The following is a 19984-nucleotide window of genomic DNA, read 5'->3' as shown; positions in this document are numbered from 1 at the left end:
GGACCAGTTCCACCACAGAACACACCAGATGGCCTCCTTCTTCAGAGACCGCAATTTCCCTTCCCACGTGGTTAAAGATGCCCTCCAATGCATCTCATCCACATCCCGCACCTCCGCCCTCAGACCTCACCCCTCCAACCGTAACAAGGACAGAACGCCCCTGGTGCTCACCTTCCACCCCACCAACCTTCGCATAAACCAAATCATCCACCGACATTTCCGCCACCTCCAAACAGACCCCACCACCAGAAATATATTTCCCTCCCCACCCCTTTCCGCCTTCCGCAAAGATTGTTCCCTCCATGACTACCTGGTCAGGTCCACACCCCCCTACAACCCACCCTCCCATCCTGGCACTTTCCCCTGCCACCGCAGGAATTGCAAAACCTGCACCCACACCTCCTCCGTCACCTTTATCCAAGACCCTAAAGGAGCCTTCCACAGCCATCAAAGTTTTACTTGCACATCCACTAATATCATTTATTGTATCCCTTGCTGCCGATGCGGTCTCCTCTACATTGGGGAGACTGGGCACCTCCTAGCAGACCGCTTTAGGGAACATCTCTGGGACACCCACACCAATCAACCACACCGCCCCATGGCCCAACATTTCAACTCCCCCTCCCACTCTGCCAAGGACATGGAGGTCCTGGGCCTCCTTCACCGCCGCTCCCTCACCACCAGACGCCTGGAGGAAGAACGCCTCATCTTCCGTCTCAGAACACTTAAACCCCAGGGCATCAATGTGGACTTCTCCAGTTTCCTCATTTCCCCTTCCCCCACCTCACCCTAGTTCCAAACTTCCAGCTCAACACTGTCCCCATGACTTGTCTGGACTTGTCCTACCTGCCTATCTCCTTTTCCACCTATCCACTCCACCCTCTCCCCCACTCACCCATTGTACTCTATGCTACATTCTCCCCACCCCCACCCTCCTCTAGCTTATCTCTCCACACTTCAGGCTCACTGCCTTTATTCCTGATGAAGGGCTTTTGCCCAAAACGTTGATTTCGCTGCTCGTTGGATGCTGCCTGAACTGCTGTGCTCTTCCAGCACCACTAATCCAGAATCTGGTTTCCAGCATCTGCAGTCATTGTTTTTACCCCATTCCAGAAGGCAGTTAGACCATAGGAAATAGGAACAGGAGTAGGCCATCTGGTCCTTTGAGCCCTTCTGTGGTATTCAATAGAATCAAGGCTGAGTTCATAGCACACCAAATGCTTTTAATATAGTCAGTATAAATATTGCAAGGAATAACTTTATTTTGAGCTGAAACACAAATAGACTGCAATTTTAATAAGAGATGTTTGACTTTGGTTTTTGGACTGGAATTTCAAAATGAAGTGTGAGATTATTTCAATGAATGCCACTTTAATATTTGGAAAGAGCTACACAAAGCTCCTGACCCACACATTTTAAACATGATCGCTTCTGATTCCCAAGTAGTGACGGGGCAGAGAAACTAAGTTCACAAAAATCAGTGGTTGAAAATGATAGCGGAACAATTATTGCTTGGTTTGAGATGAAGGGATATTCATTCCTTACTTGCAACCAAAATTGATCCAATGGAACGTCTCTCATATGAGTTTGGGTGCGATCCATCCTAAGATCCAGGAGCTCATTTTTTTCCACCAAAGAGAAAGTCCTGGTTGATTCTTCTGTCCAATCAAACTGCTCTACCCCAGAAGATCTGAAGTAACGCTTGAGTTTATCTTGAGAGTAGCCTTTCATGTGAGTTTCAGCAGAAAGTTCACTTGAACATTTGAACTGAGACAAGTTCTACTTCTTCACTCTGAAGGTGAAGTTTTGAGTTGAATGCAGTTAGCTTGTCTGTGCATGTCAATATATTTTCCTTGCGGCTTCCTGTTCAACTCATTCAGGTACATCAGACAAGTTGGCCAGTTTTTGCAGCCAATATTTATCTTGCAACAGGTTAGCGTGCTGAGACTGATTCTGCATGATATGTTTCAATTCTTCTATCTTGACACAATTTTGCCTCTTGAGGAACAGCTAACGTTAGTATAAAGGAGAAGGCATCGATGTTCTCCTATCATTTGTTGGCATAGAAGAGAAAACATTGTTAATGTTGCCTGGATTTGAAGAAGTTGACAATTTTTACAGCTTCATTTAGTGTTGATTTCAACTCGGTTTGCAAGCCACAACACAGGACAGCCTCCCTATGAGGAAAGCAATGAGTGATTGGGACCTCTGGGTTTTCACATTGTACATTGAAACAGTTCTCTCATGCCCTGCCATTGTAGTCACTCCACCAGTGCATACCCATTTACAGTTCTGCCATATAAGGCCATTTGTTTTGAAATTGTCATTGTCACTCTGAATATTTTTCCTGCCTTGTTGCTTGTTGTGGAGTTCCGTGCAGAATAGTTCTTTCAAGTTGCCCTCTTCTGCAAACCAAGCAATTGCAATCAGATGCGTATGACCATCAATGTCTGCAGATTTGTCAATGTTGCAGGGAAATCTTTCCTGATGCTTGAATTTTCTGGAGCCTTGAACATTGTTTCTTTTCTGCTACATGTCTTCAATGGTATTATTCGAAGATGGAAGTCATTCCACCTCTTTTACTGCCTCTCTGCCTATCAGAGTGCAAAATATTTTCTGGCAAGCATGACAGAATGGAGTTTCAGCAGTTGTACGAGGCTTTTTGGCCTTGGCAATGAATCCAGTAACAGTGTAACTGGTCTCCTAATGCATCATCCCATACTTCTGCTCATGAGAGAGCTTGCCTTTGCATTCTGTCAACTGTTTGAGGCAACCTATCCTTTTTGAGGGTGAGTGGGTGCTTTAAGGACAAGTTTCATTACAACGTGCATGTAACCGTGGCATTGTTTCCAACTAGTATATGAGATGGAGCCTTTTACAGATTGCCACTTGTATGTTAAACAAGCAACGATTACTATTATATAAATCAGGACTGTCCAAACCACAGCCTAATGATATGTTCCGCAGCCAGCATCAACAGCTTCCTTTGGCAGAGATCTACATGTGTCTGGACAAGAGGTGATTTCTGCAATTGAGACGACATGCAAAACAAAAACCTGACTTTTTCTGGTTTGACATATAGTTGTGAACAGATTATCTAATGTTGACTTTAAACAAGAATTGCCTGAGACCTTAACCAACACCAATCCTGCTGATATTCTAAGCATGAAATCTCGAATCTGACATCACCTAGGTATTGAAGTCAAAGTCTCAGCTTCACCTTACATTAATCATTGTACCTAACACACTGTGGTCACAGTGTTCATGGTTTTCACATGATATTTGTTAACACTGTTACATGGTGTACAATGCATCTTACAGTCTGCAATTCCACGAAATGGAAAATAGATTAATATAGATGTTGTCTGTCATTTATTGCCTTTTAATTGATATGGCCCTCACTCCAAAAGAGATTGGACTTCCTAATTTAAATTATAGCTGTTGTTTAGCGTATTATTAGCTGACCTTTTTTTTAAAAAAAACTTGTTTTTCACTGCAAAAATTTATTTTGCAAACCATGATACATCAACAACACCGATCAAGGACTATCAATGAAGTTAAACCAGATTACTCCTCGTTCTGTAAATGGAAACCAAAATTTCAATCATGCATGAATAACACCATCAGAATGACCAGATGGTGTCACTTTTGATTGCTGATGTAATTGACAGTTGCATGACATTCCCGATGAAAAGCTTATGCTCCAAACGTCGACTCTCCTGCTCCTCAGATGCTGCCTGACCTGCTGTACTTTTCCAGCACCACACTTTTTGACTCTGATCTCCAGCATCTGCAATCCTCACTTTCTCCTAGTTACATGATCAATGCCTAGCAACTGGCCAAGAAATCAATGTGGCTATATGCGAAAGTCTATATGGCAGGCCTTCTGACAACGACAAGACACAAATTACTATCCTACTGGGTTTCAAGGACATAAAAAATCAGAATTGAAATTTTAAAGATTTATCAAAAGTGTTGATAAACTTACATGACTAAATAAAAATTACTTAATCATTACAAAAACCATTCAGCAATACACCAGATGAGTTTGGTGAGATGCAGTTTGGGAAGCACTGCACTAGGTTGCTTGAAGAAGATGTAAACTTTGGTTCAGCCAGGAACTGTGGCGATTGCAACTGGGAGGTGGTGGCAATGTCACTGGGCTAGCGATCCAAAATCTTCAGCAAATATTCCAGGGCATGGGTTCAAATCACACCGTGTTAGATAAAAATAAATTTTAAAAAACTCTAGAAATTTAAATAAAACCAACCCAATGTCAACCATGCAAACCTTTCTGGTTTGCTAATGCCCTTTGGAGAAGGGAATCTGCCATTCCTGCCTGGTCTGCCCTACATATGATACCAGCCTCACAACGACGTGGTTGACTCTTACTTGCACTCTGGTTAATTAGGAATGGGTAATGAATGTTAATGTAGCCAGCAATGTTCCTATCCCATGATTGAATCAAATGTTAAAACAGACACTGGAAATAGTGTAGAAGGAGATCAATGGTGGAAATTGCATCTCCTGACCTTCTTCAAGAAAATAACAAAAGGTCAGGTGCTGTGTGCGATGCAAGTCTCACCTAGGAATGTAATGGTAAGAATTATCCATTTGAAAGATGTGTTTATTGGTCAGATGATGTTGGAGGGAATTGACAATGATCTGTCCAAATGGCTGTGGTACATTTTCTCTACCCACCCCCTCCTCCCAACACCGCTTGTGGCTTCTGATCCAATAATCATCATTAAACAGTGAGACCATAAGACGTAGAAATGGAACATACAGCCATCAAATCTGCTCTGCCATTCATGGTTGATCTGAAAATCCTCAACTCCACTTCCCTGCCTTTTCCCCATAACTCTAGATTTTCTATCTCAGCTATCTCAGCCTTGAATATATTTAATGACCCAGCCTCTACTGTATTCTGTGGTAAAGGATTCCACAAATTCACTATCCTCTGAGAGAAGAAATACTTCCTTCAAATGAGCTAAGAATGTTGTATGTTTCAATAAGATTGTCTCTCTTTCTTCTAAATTTCAATGACTACAGTCTCAATCTACTCAACATCTCCTCATAAGGCAGTCCCTCTATATTTAGAATCAGGGTTGGTACCTTCTCTGGATTTCCTGCAATGACAGTATAGTTTTCCTGAGACAAGGGGCCCCAAAACTGCTAGCAGTACTCCAGTTGTGGTCTGATTTCTGCCTGGTATAGTTTTATCGAGTCTTCCCCTATTTTTGTACTCCGTTTCTTTTGAATAAAGATCAACATTACACGTGTCTTCCCTACTACCTGCTTAACTTGGATGTTATCTTTTTAAAATTTAAGTGCGAGGATTCCAAATTCCTCGGTGCTGTCGTTTTTACAATTAAAGTTAAATTTCACTCCTCTATTCTTCCTGCAAAAATGCATCACCTCATATTTTCCCACTTTATATTCCATCCTGCCAATTTTATGCCCACTCACTTAACCTACCAGCTATTCCACTTATTTTTGTGTCACCTGCAAAGTTGGCTTCAGTGCATCCACTTTCCCCATCCCAGTTATTATATATTGTAATTCACTGTGGCCCCAGCATTGAAATCTGTTAATAGTTACAGTTTACCATCATGAAAATAGCCTCATTACCCCAACCTTCTGTCTTCTGTTAGTTTTCCAATTCCCTATCCATGCTGATATACCACCTCCAAAACCATGGAGTCATATTTTATTAGGTAGATGAATATGTCATGCCTTATCAAAGGCCTTCTGAAGAAACAAATAAACTAAACCCATCGCTATCCTGCTCATTGCCTCCTCAAAGAATTCCAACCTCGTCAAGCATGATTTCTCCTTCATGATATCACGCTGACTCTGTTTGATCATGTATTTCTAAATACTCTGACAACACATTGTTTATATAAAGACCTCTCCTTGTCTGTGCTATTCTGTTGAGACCAATATCCTGCGTTCACTTACTTGTGCAGATAGGTTGCCACTTTGAATGCAAGCTTCTCTACCATCCTTGAGCTTAACTCTCAGTTTACTCCATATTTTCTTCACTGTCTCTTTCTCTGAAGTCTGCTCCCTCCCAATATTACCCTCTTGATTCCTTCCTTCCCCTGCTGCCAGCTCAGGCATTTCTTCAGTCATTCCTGACAAATCCACTGGGCTTTCCTTGCTTTGCCTTTTGCTGTAATTACCAGAGGCAGAAAACAGCAACCAAACTTCTCCCTACAATTATCTCACTCCGTTTACTCTCGACCTCCTGTTGAACACTCAGCTAACCACTCTGTCCCCAAACAAATCAAATGATTTCCTACATTAGAACCATTTTGCATCACCCTTCAAGTGTTTCTTTAAAAATGCCATCTGCTTCCAAAATACCAACCTCGGATGAGTTTTACAATATCTTGAGCCTAACCAGAACTATGATTCGAATGGAAAGTTGTAGGAAAGATGCGTTGCATCAGTTTGTCAGGTATTCCTTTAAGAGATATGCTCATGCTATCATCAGTGTAATGTAAAGGTTTCCTATTCAACCCTAACTTGGATTATTTGAAGCATGATAACTGAAAGCTTGCATATCTGTTGTAACCTACTAGATTAATATTAGCACAGATACTTATGTGCTTGAGGAATGTAATGCAAATACATAATAGTTAGCTGGAATAAACGTCAAATGGATTATTCAATACAATGACATTCACATCCAATTTCTTATATTCTGGAAGATAACATAACATTGCCAAATCAGATAAATGACCCTGTTTGAGGCACTCACAGTGAATACTGATTTGGGAGACAGTAAAAGACTCAAAGACTCTGAAAGAGTGGTCTGTTTGAGGAAGAAGAGATGATAGCAAGCAGACACAGCACAGCAGTGAAACCAAAATAACTCAGTTGGAGTTGAGAACAAAGAGGCAGGGACAAGACGTTTAAAGAAGATGGTTGGTTGTGGATAAAAGGAGGCAGGGGTGGGAGGGTTATTTGTCATTTCATTTCATTTGAGGATTAAATGAATCCTGGGAATTAGGCAACACACAAAGCAAACAGAAATAACAATGCCAATTTAAATTGAAACTGCATTATGTAATTCAAGTGACATTTTATTAACAAGTGAAAAAGATTTTACAAATTGAAACTAAGCTCAAGTGTATCAATAAGAAGAACAAAAATATCTTTGTATGTATAATAATTTTTAAGGCATTTCTTTGCCGAGAAGCAATTAATTTTAAAAATAACTTTGTTTTACAGATTATATTATCACAATCACTGTATCAAGCTGGGTCAGCGTTATCCAGTTGGCAAACATATTAATATTACAGTGTACATATCAATTAAGTGTCAGAGCAGAAATCTTAAGCACCAAGGCAACAGTCTGGCTGCTTGCATGATTTAGTGTTGAAAAAAATGCACCAGCAAGACATCTCGTCTTCTAGGAATACTTGTAGAAGCCTTCTCCAGTCTTTTTACCCAGCTTTCCTTCATCCACCAGTTTATTTAATAGAGCGCTTGGATTAAACAAGGGATTGCTTGGATCCATCTCATGCCATCCTGTTGGAGGAAAATTGTCTACAATCAGTGATGGGACATGCTTAAAAACACTTCCCTTTGGTGTCGCTCAGGGAGGACAGAAAAAAAATAAAGAAATTCATGAAAGTTGCATTGCTTTGTCTGAACTGCCCTAAACGATTAAATCGCAGCCTAAACTTACAATCAAGAGATTTAGTGGGTTGATGACAGAAATTCACAACTGCTGCACCTCTGCAATTTGGATTCATACATCGTCTGTATTTTGGACAAAAATGACCTATAGCTTCACTGGAGCAAATATAACAAGTTCATGTAAAATAAAACCTTGCGTGGGTGTGTGTGGTTTCCTTGATTTGGGTATTGATGGCTGCAATCCAGTGACAGCAGGACTCAATTCTGATCAGCACTCACAGTGGTCAACCTGCATAAAGACCATAAGACCATAAGACATAGGAGTGGAAGTAAGGCCATTCGGCCCATCGAGTCCACTCCGCCATTCAATCATGGCTGATGCGCATTTCAGCTCCACTTGCCAGCGTTCTCCCCGTAGCCCTTAATTCCTCTAGACAACAAGAACCTATCAATCTCGGCCTTGAAGACATTTAGCGTCCCGGCTTCCACTGCACTCCGTGGCAATGAATTCCACAGGCCCACCACTCTCTGGCTGAAGAAATGTCTCCGCATTTCCGTTCTGAAATGACCCCCTCTAATTCTAAGGCTGTGTCCACGGGTCCTATCTCCTCGCCTAACAGAAACAATTTTCTAGCATCCACCTTTTCAAAGCCATGTATTATTTTGTACGTCTCTATGAGATCTCCCCTTAATCTTCTAAACTCCAACGAATACAATCCCAGTATCCTCAGCCGTTCCTCATATGCTAGACCTGTCATTCCAGGGATCATCCGTGTGAATCTCCGCTGGACACGTTCCAGTGACAGTATGTCCTTCCTGAGGTGTGGGGACCAAAACTGGACACAGTACTCCAAATGGGGCCTAACCAGAGCTTTATAAAGTCTTAGTAGTACATCTCTGCTTTTATATTCCAACCCTCTTGAGATAAGAGACAACATTGCATTCGCTTTCTTAATCACAGACTCAACCTGCATGTTTACCTTTAGAGAATCCTCGACTAGCACTCCCAGATCCCTTTGTGCTTTGGCTTTATTAAGTTTCTCACCATTTAGAAAGTAGTCCATTCCTATATTCTTTTTGCCAAAGTGCAAGACCTCGCACTTGCTCACGTTAAATTCCATCAGCCATTTCCTGGACCACTCTCCCAACCTGTCTAGATCCTTCTGTAGCCTCCCCACTTCCTCAGTACTACCTGCCTGTCTACCTAACTTTGTATCATCGGCAAACTTCGCTAGAATGCCCCCGGTTCCCTCATCCAAATCATTAATATATAATGCGAACAGCTGTGGCCCCAGCACCGAACCCTGCGGGACACCACTCGTCACCGGCTGCCATTCTGAAAAAGAACCTTTTATCCCAACTCTCTGCCTTCTGTTAGATAGCCAATCCTCAATCCATCCCAGCAGCTCACCTCGAACACCATGGGCCCTCACCTTGCTCAGCAGTCTCCCGTGTGGCACCTTATCAAAGGCCTTTTGAAAGTCCAGATAGACCACATCCACTGGGTTCCCCTGGTCTAACCTACTTGTTACCTCTTCAAAAAATTCCAACAGGTTTGTCAGGCATGACCTCCCTTTACTAAATCCATGTTGACTTGTTCTAATCAGACTCTGCTCTTCCAAGAATTTAGAAACCTCATCCTTAATGATGGATTCTAGAATTTTACCAACAACCGAGGTTAAGCTGATTGGCCTATAATTTTCCATCTTTTGCCTTGATCCTTTCTTGAACAAGGGGGTTACTACAGCCATCTTCCAATCGTCCGGGACCTTTCCTGACTCCAGTGACTCTTGAAAGATCTCAACCAATGCCTCTGCTATTTCCTCAGCAACCTCTCTCAGAACTCTAGGGTGTATCCCATCGGGGCCAGGAGATTTATCAATTTTAAGACTTTTTAACTTTTCTAGCACTATCTCTTTCGTAATGGCAACCATACTCAACTCAGCCCCGTGACACCCTTTAATTTTTGGGATATTACTCCTGTCTTCCACTGTGAAAACTGACGCAAAGTACTTGTTAAGTTCTCCTGCTATTTCCTTATCTCCCATCACTAGGCTCCCTGCATCAGTTTGAAGTGGCCCAATGTCTACTTTTGCCTGTCGTTTGTTTCTTATGTACTGAAAGAAACTTTTACTATTATTTCTAATATTACTGGCTAGCCTACCTTCATATTTGATCCTCTCATTTCTTATTACACTCTTTGTTATCCTCTGTTTGCTTTTGTGGCTATACTGCCTTCCCCAAAAAAGGAACAATAAGCCAAATTGAATTATGTGGCACAAATATTTACCAGCATTTGTCAGTTGAAGCAATCTGTAATTGGCAGATACAACATAAATTAACATTTAGATTCCCTACAGTGTGGAAGCAGGCCCTTCGACCCAACAAGTCCACACCGACCCTCTGAAGAGCAATCCACCCAGACCCATTTCTTTACATTCACCCCTGACTAATGCACCTTACAATACGGGCAATTTTAGCATGGCCAATTCACCTAACCTGCACATCTTTGGACATTTGTGATGGTTTCAACATCTGGTCAGAATTAATAGGCTCCTAATCTATGTAGCACGACCAGTCCATGCTCTCAGCTTTCTTCCTGACACAAATCACTGACGCCTGCTTCTTCTATGCCCTGTTGCATTTGCTTCCGGGAAGCATTTTGGTTGCTCTCTCAATATAATGGATGAGACCTCAGCTTCAAATATTTCCAATCATTGATGGCACAGAGAGTAAGTCACCTTACGGAGATTATGAGTTTGTTCTTATATTCCACCTTTCCAATGCACATTGCTTTGTCACTACACTGCTTTACATAACTAAGAATCTTCAAAAGCAAGGAAAGTCTAGGGAGAGTTCTTGTGTTTAAAACATTCCTTTCCCTTTAAATCGGTCTGAGAATTGTTTCAAATTTTAAATATGACCATGTTTCAAGCACTTGGAAACCCTTCATTTTAGATCACCAAGCTGCTCAGCTGTTCCAGATGAACAGTATTACAACCAGAAGGCTGGAAAGGATGCATTTACTGCAACAGAGACCATCATCAGATTGTCCCAATAGCCATTCTGGAGTCACCCAACATCAGAAATACTGGAACGAAAGCCCATGATGAGTCAGCACAAAGGACAGAGAAAAACAGAAATCTTGAAAAGCAGCAATTACAAGATTAACCCATTAGCATCAAGTGTGCCCCGAACTGAATGAAATCTTCAATTTATACCAACTGACCTCAGCTGGAAAATAAAGATTATTTAAGAGATTATCAAATGCAGGCTCCACTATTAGATGCAGTAAGCTGCACCTGAAACTTAATTCACAAGGAATTCAGCTTTCACCTACTTTTAATAAACAAACCCTGCTGCCCAGTCTTTTTCCTCCTTTTCTCAAAAGTGGTTCAATGTACTATCTCATGACCAATATTAATGGAAATAAAGATCATTTTACCAAAATAATGGCACAACAGTCATTAAGAATAAGGGTCAAGATTAGAGTGGTCTGGAAAAGCACAGCAGGTCAAGAAGCATCAGAGGAAGAGGAAAATCGACACTTTGGGCAAAAGCCCTTCATCAGGATTCCTGATGAAGGGGTCCTGCCCGAAGCGTCGATTTTCTTGCTCCTCAGATGCTTTCTGTCCTGCTGTGCTTTTACAGCACCACTGTAATCTTGATTCTAATCTCCAGCATCTGCAGTACCCATTTCCACCTAGTCATTAAGAATAAGGCTACCAAATTTATCCAAAACTTTGAAGTGATCAACTATAAATGTGTCCCTATGTTCCTATTATCTGGTTTAAAAAGTCAGATGAGTGCAGGAGTAGAACAGTTGGGCCCCATTTGGAGTACTGTGTGTAGTTCTAGATGCCCAACCAGAGGAAGGATGTGAGGCTTTGGACAAGATGCAAAAGCAGTTTACCAGAATGTTGCTGGATTGGAGGGTATTAGTCATAAGGAAAGGTGGGACAAACTTGGATTGTTTTCGCTACAGCGTCAGAGGCTGAAGGGTAACCCGATAGAAGTATATTAAATGATGAGAGGCATGGATGGGATGGAGAGTTGGGGGTGAAAATGTCAAATACTAGAGGGGGGGGGGGTCATAGGTTTAAGGTGAAAGGAGAAAAGCTTAAAAGAGTTGTGCAAGGGAAGTTTTTTTTTACACAGAGGGTAACACACACAGTCTGGAATGCACTGCCAGGGGAGGTGGTAGAAGCAGATACATTAGCAAAGTTTGAGGCATTTAGACAGACATATGAACAGGCAGAGAATAGAAACAGACAGATCATGTGCAGGAAAATGGGATTAGTTTGGAATGGTATCACGGTCAGCACAGACATGGTGGGCTAAATAGCCTGTCTGTGTAGTGTTCTGTTCTTATAGATCCAGAGTACTTATTTTAAGAGGATTTCTGCTTCACCATAGCTCCACCTACTGTTCACTCGCTGAGCACTATATCTTTTATTGTAGTAAGAACAGTTCAGGAGTATCTAATATTGGGGAGAGGCCAAATGTGGACTAGAGTCATAAAATATAGCCATGGCAAGACTCAACTACAAAGAAGAAATCAGCTAAATAATATGAATTAGAGACAAAGGCTACATAAGTAACAACATTTTTCCTTCTGCATACCATCAATAATAAACTTGCTGGTGTCAAGTCCAACATAATCTAGTAACTCAAAGGGACCCATAGGATATCCTGCACCCAGCTTCATTGCCACGTCAATGTCTTCTTTTGATCCATGACCTGAGAAACAAAGTAAAAGCAAAAGTAAAAGTTTCTTTTAAGAGTAAAAGAAACCAAATAAACTACTAATTTAGGGAATGAAGATCCAAAACATTTCAAGCGATATATAAACCTAATCAGATATCTACTCAAAGCACATCAATGCAAAGATTGTTTTATTGCATATTTTAGAGATAAGGTCATTTGTGTTCAATCAGAAAATAAAAAAAAGCACAACCCAGAGAAAACTGGAACCATCATTGTTTTTGTTAAAACTCTGTCACTATTATTTTCTACAGCAAGGCAAAAAGCTATCACAGTCAAGAAGTTACTGCTGATTACAATCCAATTTTTTAGATATCTCATAAACACCCAGGAATAATATCAAGGCCAAAAGGCAGCTGATCATCAACAGAAAGCAACATAGATTTGTTTTTCCATTAAATCCAGGAGAAGCCTTGGTTTTTGTGGATATTTTACCTCCCAGCTTACCTTTTGAGATAGCAACCTATTTATTTAAACATTTCATTTATCAATTTCATATCTAAAAATATTATAAATCACTGGTAACTTTCATAGGTATCTGGCCTACTAACGTTTTTGGAAGAAATATTATATGCCTCATTAGCATTTATGTTGTACTCATGCTGCGTGTCAAGGGAATAAATGATGCAATTTGTTGTAGCTTTGAATACATTACTGAAATAGTTTCCATTTTTCTTCATAGGATTTGAATACATGAAAAAAGTCCCTTGAGCCTCTTCCATAGAACATAGAACAGGAACAGGCCCTTCGGCCCACAATGTTCTGCCGAACATGATGCCAAATTAAACTAATTCCCTCTGCCTGCCCTTGGTCTATACCCGCCATTCCCTGCAGATGTGTGTGCTTAGCTAAAAGTCTCTAAAATGCCCCTATCATATGTGCCTCCACCAACACTCCTGGCAGCACATTCCCACCACTCTCTGTGTAAAACACTTGCCCCTCATATTTCCTTTGAACTTACCCCCTCTCATCATAAATGCATGCCCCCTAGTTTTAGACGTTTCAACTCAGGGAAAAAGATTCTGAAAGTCAACTCTATCTATGCAGCTCATAGTCTTATAGATTTCTATCAAGTCTCCTCTCAGCCTCCACCACTCCAGAGAAAACAACCTGAGTTTTTTGAGCCTCTCCTCAAAGTTCATACCCTCTAATCCAGGCAGTGTCCTGGTAAACATGTTCTGCATCCTCCCCAAAGCCTCCACATCCTTCCTGTAATATGGTAACCAGAACTGAACGCAATACTCTAAGTGTGGCCTAACCAAAGTCTTAGAAGCTGCGACATGACACCTTGACTCTTGTACTCAATTCCCTGGCCAGTAAAGGCGAGCATGCTGTATGCCTTCTTTACCACTCTAACTACTTGTATGGCCACTTTCTGGGAGCTTCAGAATTGAATCCCATGATCCTTCTGTACATCTGTCTGTTCAGGGTCCTACCATAACTGTATACTTTTCCTTCACATTTGACTCCTCATACTTATATGGATTACATTCCATCTGCCATTTCTCCACTCATACCTACAACTGATCTCTATCCCGCTGTATCCTTTGACAACCTTGTGCACTATCCACAACTCCACCGATCTTTATATCATCTAACAAATTTACTAACGCACCCATCTACATTATCATCCTAGTTATTTATATATATCACAAACACTAGTCACGACCTCCAGCCTGAAAAACACTACCCTCTGCCTTTTATGGGCAAGTAAATGATGAATGCACGTAGCCAAGTCACTGTGGATCACTATGCAACTTAAGCTTTTGGATGAGTCTACTATAAGGGACCTTGTCAAAAGCATTACTAAAATCAATGTAGACATCTACTACTCTTGCCTCTTTGATTGTCTTTGTCACCTTCTGGAAAAATGTAATCAAATTGCTAAGACTTGACCTGCCCTTCACAAAGCTGTGCTGACTGTCCCTAATTAGGCCATCCTTTTCCAGATACATGTTAATCCTATCTCTAAGAATTCTCTCCAAAAGCTTCCCAACCACCGATATGAAACTCACCAGTCTATAGTTTCCTGGATTATCCCTATTTCCCCTTCTTGAATAGAGGAATAACATTAGCTACTTGCCAGACCTCTGGGACCTCTCCAGTGGCTAGTGAGGATACAAAGATCTTGGTGAAAGCCCCAGCAATCTCTTCTCTTGTCCCTCTCGAGAACCTTGGGTAAATGCCATTGGGCCCTGGAGATTTATCCATCTTAATGCTATTTGAGACTCAACACTTTTTTCTTGATCTCAAAATGCTCTAGTATATTAGCAAGCTCCACACAAATCTGACTATCCCCCATATCATTCTCCTGGGTGAATACTGACACAATGCACTCATTTGGGATCTCACCCATATCTTCTGCCTCCAAGCGTAAGTTCCCTCATAACTGAATTAGTTCATGGCTGATCTGCATCTTAACTCCATTTACCTTAATACTATTACAAAACAATTTCGTAATCTCAATTTGGAAATTTTCAATTGGCCTCATCTTAAGAGCTTAAAGCTGACAACCCAATGTGGGTAATACATCCTACTGACACCCTGAAACAGCCTAGCTCCAGTTTTAAATCGGTGTGCGATTGTTCCCAGCATTCCCCAAGAAAGGAACGGTTTCTCTCTATCTGCCCTACCACTTTACTTTGATCATCTTAAAGTTCTCTACTCATTTTCTAACAGTCAAGGAATAATAAGGAGTGCCTCTTAAGGATCATGTGGACCAGTGGTGGTGACCCAACCTCTGGACCAGCTTCAGCCCCAGAGGTGAATCACAATACACCTTGATGAAATTAACTACAAGCCTAACCTATACAGGCTGTCCTCACAGTTAATGCTTTTAGCATGAACATCGTTTTGGAGATTCAGCACTGCAGCCCTCCAAGGCCAAGACAACCTTTCTAAGGTGTGATACTCAGAAACGAATTTATTATTCCAGATGCAATATAACCAGATTTTTTAAAATACTTTTTGAAAGTGAGAACTTGTGTTTTCTTTCTGTTTACTCTGTCCCATAATTTACTCAATGTTAATTAAAGGGTATCTCATTACCAAGCACAACTTTTTCTTTTGTTTGTACATGGGATGTGGGCACTGCTGACTAGGGCAAGCATTTATCGCCCATCCTGAATTGTCTCGAGGAAGTTAACAGTCAACCAGCTATGGGCCTGGAGTCAGATATAGGCTGGATTTCATTTGTTTGAGGAAACTTGTGAACAAGGTGGGTTTTTGCAACAGTTAACAGTTGTTATATGTTTGTCACGAGGCAAAATTTTTATTCTAAGTTTTTTAAAAAATTGAATTCAAATTTCATGGGCATGAACTCATGCCCCTCAGAACACTAGCCTGAGGTTCTAGATTGTTACTTTTGTGACAATACTATCACACATCACCTCCCTCCATAGGGTATAAGACATCTTAACATGTCACGTAAAATTAGGATTGTCCCAACTTGTTATTACCTTCTCATTTAGTTGATTTCAATTTTTTTCATTGCATGTAAAAGAACTAATAATCATTCTTCACTCAGTTTCTCACTAATTTTATGATCAAGCTGAAATTTTCCTTTATCATCTCCTATTTTTCAGTTTCTGTTCCTGCCTTGTCAAATAATCTCAGCCTGAATTCAGACCTCACGCCTGTTTCCCCCAACTGTCTAGATTGTACACGTTGCAGTTGAAGCTCTGCTCGAGAAGAACAATCTCAGTTAACAGCTCTCATGATTTGATTGACAGATCTGTTACACATTGAATGGGACAGTAAAGAAGTAACTCAACATCAATGCTTTTAACTTACAAGGTAAAATCAAACTACAGATTGCTCAAAAGGCAAAAGAATCAGAAGTGTGCATAACATATCAGGAAAATTTTAAACAAAAATGATGCGTGGGTTTCCTCCGGGTGCTCCGGTTTCCTCCCATAGTCCAAAGATGTGCAGGTCTGGTGAATTGGTCATGCTAAATTGCCCGTAGTGTTAGGTAAGGGGTAAATATAGGGGTATGGGTGGGTTGCGCTTCGGCGGGGCGGTGTGGACTTGTTGGGCCAAAGGGCCTGTTTCCACATTGTAATGTAAATGTAAACCTAATCTAAATACCAAGGTTGTTATTAAGACTGAAAATTAAACAATAGCCATACTAGCGCCAGAAATTGAAACTTGCACACAAAAAAACCTTTGCTATAACATTTTATTAATCCAGTCTCATATGACATTTAAAAACTGGACGAACAATTTTACTGCCTTTAGCATCATCACCAGGGAAGTGTTTTGCCAATCTAAAGTGAATGCATGAGGACAATGGAATATCTTCCCAGTGGCTCAGGTGACACAGAAAGTACAAATTGCCATAAACGATTTTAAAGTTATAAAACGGGAGACAGTTTAACACTTCTAATGAGGTTCTAATGTCAAAGGGATTCTTCCAAGAAAATAAAGATCTTGTTGAATTCTTTGTATGAAGAATTAATTCTAGTTTACATCCTTATTAAATTCACTATCTGCTAGCCGGGAGAGGGGTATGTTTTGGCAGAGACTATAGGTACACAATATCAAATACTTTTTCACCTGTGTTAAATTAAAACATACAACATTCATACAGTGCAACAGGAGAAAAATAGACACTGCTTTCTTCATTTTGGAAAGGTGCACTTTATTTGAAATAAGTCTTCCAAAACATTTTTTAAATGTGTATTTTTAAAATATCTTTCAATTTAATTACCTCTCTCATGTAGCCGGACAGCTTCCATCAGGTATGGCACAAGTAGACGGTTCACAATAAATCCAGGGGTATCCTACAGAGAGACAGTAAGTTAAATAAAACCTTCAACCAATATGAAAGTTGCTTTCATGCTTATAAGACTCTCACTAAATTGGCTAACTTTATTTTAACTCTTTCATGGGATGTGAGCATAAATGGCAAAGTCAGTATTTGTTGTTCCTCAACAACTAATTGTCATTGAGAAGATGGTGGTGAGTCTCCTTTTCAATCTACTGCAAGTACATACACACACTTCTGCTTAGGGATCTTGCGGCAAGTGGCAATGGCCTTACCTCTGATTAAGAAGCTCCAGGTTCAAATCCCACCTGTCTCAGACACGTGTCATAACATCCAGCCCATCCTCAGGAAGAGCTTTTGCCCAAAATGTTGATTCTCCTGCTCCTCAGATGCTGCTTGACCTGCTGTGCTCTTTCTAGCAACACACTCTCGACTCTGATCTCTGGCATCAGTAGTGCTCAGTTCCTCCTATGTGTCATAACATGTCTGAACAGATTTATTAAAAATATCTACACAGAACTGAGAGGGAGCTTCAGAATTTTGACCCAGTAATTAAAGAAATAGTGATTAATTTATATATTGCACAAATCCAAATACTCATCTGAGAACTATTGGAGTACAGCTTTCTTTTCTATGAGCAAGCGAGCAGTTTGCATTTTGTACTTGGGACCACAGAACTAAATAAGGCAGAGAAAATTGGGTATTCAAACTGTATAGAATACCAAGGTTCATCAGCAACAATAAACTGATTGGGAATCTTAAATGGTTGCTCATCTCTTTGGAACTATCAAGTTGATTTGTAATTCTAGGTTGACCCTTGGAAAGCTCCTAGAAGTGGGCTCATGCAGTGCAGTGGAAATGTCCCTTCCTCTGAACTAGGTGGCCTGGGTTTAGGTTTCACTTGCTCCAGAGGCATGTAATAACATCTCTCAACAGGACAATTAGAAAATATCTGGGAAGTTCCTTTACTGTGCAAATGCATTTGAGAGCTGATCCTATACAGCATTTTGGGATCCCCTACCTCACTGCCCCGCCTCCAAGCCTGTCCCATGTGTGGGTTCAAAGAAGCACAGGCGTGAATTAGCAAAAGATGGCAGGTACTGTCAGGAGTAAACAGGCAGGAGGCTGGAAGAACACAGCAAGCCAGGCAGCATCAGGAGGTGGAACAGTCGACATTTCTTCTTCTTTAGGACTGGGGGTGGGTGGGAGCTGCATATAAAGGGGATGGTAGGGGCAGGGTGATGTAGTGGGGATAGTTGAAGACACGTCAGAGTGAAGGATATGGATTAGACTTGCTCCGTTATATATTTTTCAAAACTGTTGTAGAACGTTCTCTCTTATGTTTATGATTTAATGAGAATTGTACTCTTTCCCTTCCTGTTTTAACTCCGAATCTATGTTTATGTCTTAATTTTTCCTCAAAAACATTGACACACCTCATGACTTGCAAGCACTTGCATTCTTGACATTTTTTTGTTCAAAGGTGTCAGTGAAACGGTGGCCTTTGAGGCAAGGTTGACAAATTAGGGATATTTTTGCACTGAGAACCTATAAGCCTAGGAATTGAATTGTAACTGCTCAAACTGATGTTGCATACAACACTTACAGGCCATATATAAAGGGAGCTCGTGTTACAACAGACAGAGATGCCTTTGAAGTCAGGCACCAAAAGAGAAAGCACCAATCTCTTTACCACTGCACTAACTGGATAGAATCCAAAGTTAATAAAAAAAAACTAGCCAAAGAAGCAAGAACCAAGCAGTATCTACCTTACAAGCCACAGGTTTCTTCCCCAAAGCTTTGCTGAAATTCATGAGTGATTCAAATGTCTGCTGGCTGGTCTTTGGAGTCTGAACCACCTATTCACAACAATTACAAGAAATAGGTTTTAAAAACTAATAAAACATAAAACCCATTCTCAACAAGTTCCTTGTTTAACCCTAATATTTTCTAGAATCGATTGATACAAAAAGATTTCGCAAACAAATGTAATGAGAAACTATTTACAAGGATGAAGAAAACTGAGCATACCAGAGGTAACACTGGTTAAAAACTAATCTTAAATGGCACTTAAATTTAGCAGTGCTAGTTTGGCCCATTAAGTCTTCTATTCAGTGTGGAATTATGCACCCCACCTTTCTGGCATGTGCTTAGAACAGACATGGAATTCAAGAATAGTTTGACAACTGTAGAAAGCAATACAGAAGGAATAGATAACAGAACCATATAAGATAATGCAACAAACAAGAGAATGGTGAACAAATGATCATTGTAAAAGGATCCGAACAGCCTATGGCTCCTGTCTTGAGGAAAGAGCGGGAAGGGAAGGGGATAACCTCATAGAAACCTAACCAATTCTGAGAACGTTTAGTAGCTTAAATGTAAAGAACATGGTTCTACTTATTGAGGAAATCAAAATTCGTGCCATAAGATTGCCATTAATAGATTCAATGAAGATTTCAGAAGAACTCAGTGAGTGGTCAGAATGTGACATTCACCACATAGGGAGAAGCCGTGATGAACAGCATAAGTGTATTTATGGGGAAGCTAAAGAAACACATAAAGGAGAAAGAAACAGAAGGATATCGCATTAGGGTAAGAAGTGTCTCCCATTGGCATTTAAACATCAGCATGGACAAGTTGGACCAAATAGTTTGCTTCAATGATTTATGTTCAGTGCAAATCTCTGGGACAAGCCAAAGCTTTAAAATTAAACTGACCTGATGCTCGTTGTGAAATAATTTACACTTGAAGTGTTCTGCATTTCACACCATTTGTTTTTGAATTTGAAAGGAAAGGAAG

At 40.6% G+C, this 19984-nt stretch overlaps 1 protein-coding gene across 1 annotated transcript in view; it reads right to left on the bottom strand.

The window, feature by feature from the left end:
* Positions 1 to 7094: 7094 nt before the first annotated feature.
* hadh (hydroxyacyl-CoA dehydrogenase) overlaps positions 7095 to 19984 on the bottom strand; it is a 32737-nt gene continuing 19847 nt past the window's right edge. The window contains exons 5-8 of the mRNA XM_072583908.1: positions 18952 to 19041; positions 17126 to 17198; positions 12274 to 12390; positions 7095 to 7539 (exon numbers count right to left, since the gene is read on the bottom strand). Of these exons, the coding sequence (XP_072440009.1) occupies positions 7421 to 7539; positions 12274 to 12390; positions 17126 to 17198; positions 18952 to 19041 (399 nt within the window). The 3' untranslated portion in view covers positions 7095 to 7420. The remainder of the gene's footprint in view (positions 7540 to 12273; positions 12391 to 17125; positions 17199 to 18951; positions 19042 to 19984) is intronic.

The sequence above is a fragment of the Chiloscyllium punctatum genome, chromosome 14 (assembly GCF_047496795.1).
Source record: "Chiloscyllium punctatum isolate Juve2018m chromosome 14, sChiPun1.3, whole genome shotgun sequence".
In the NCBI taxonomy this organism is placed as follows: Eukaryota; Metazoa; Chordata; class Chondrichthyes; order Orectolobiformes; family Hemiscylliidae; genus Chiloscyllium; species Chiloscyllium punctatum.
This window is presented reverse-complemented; position numbering and strand designations above follow the sequence as displayed.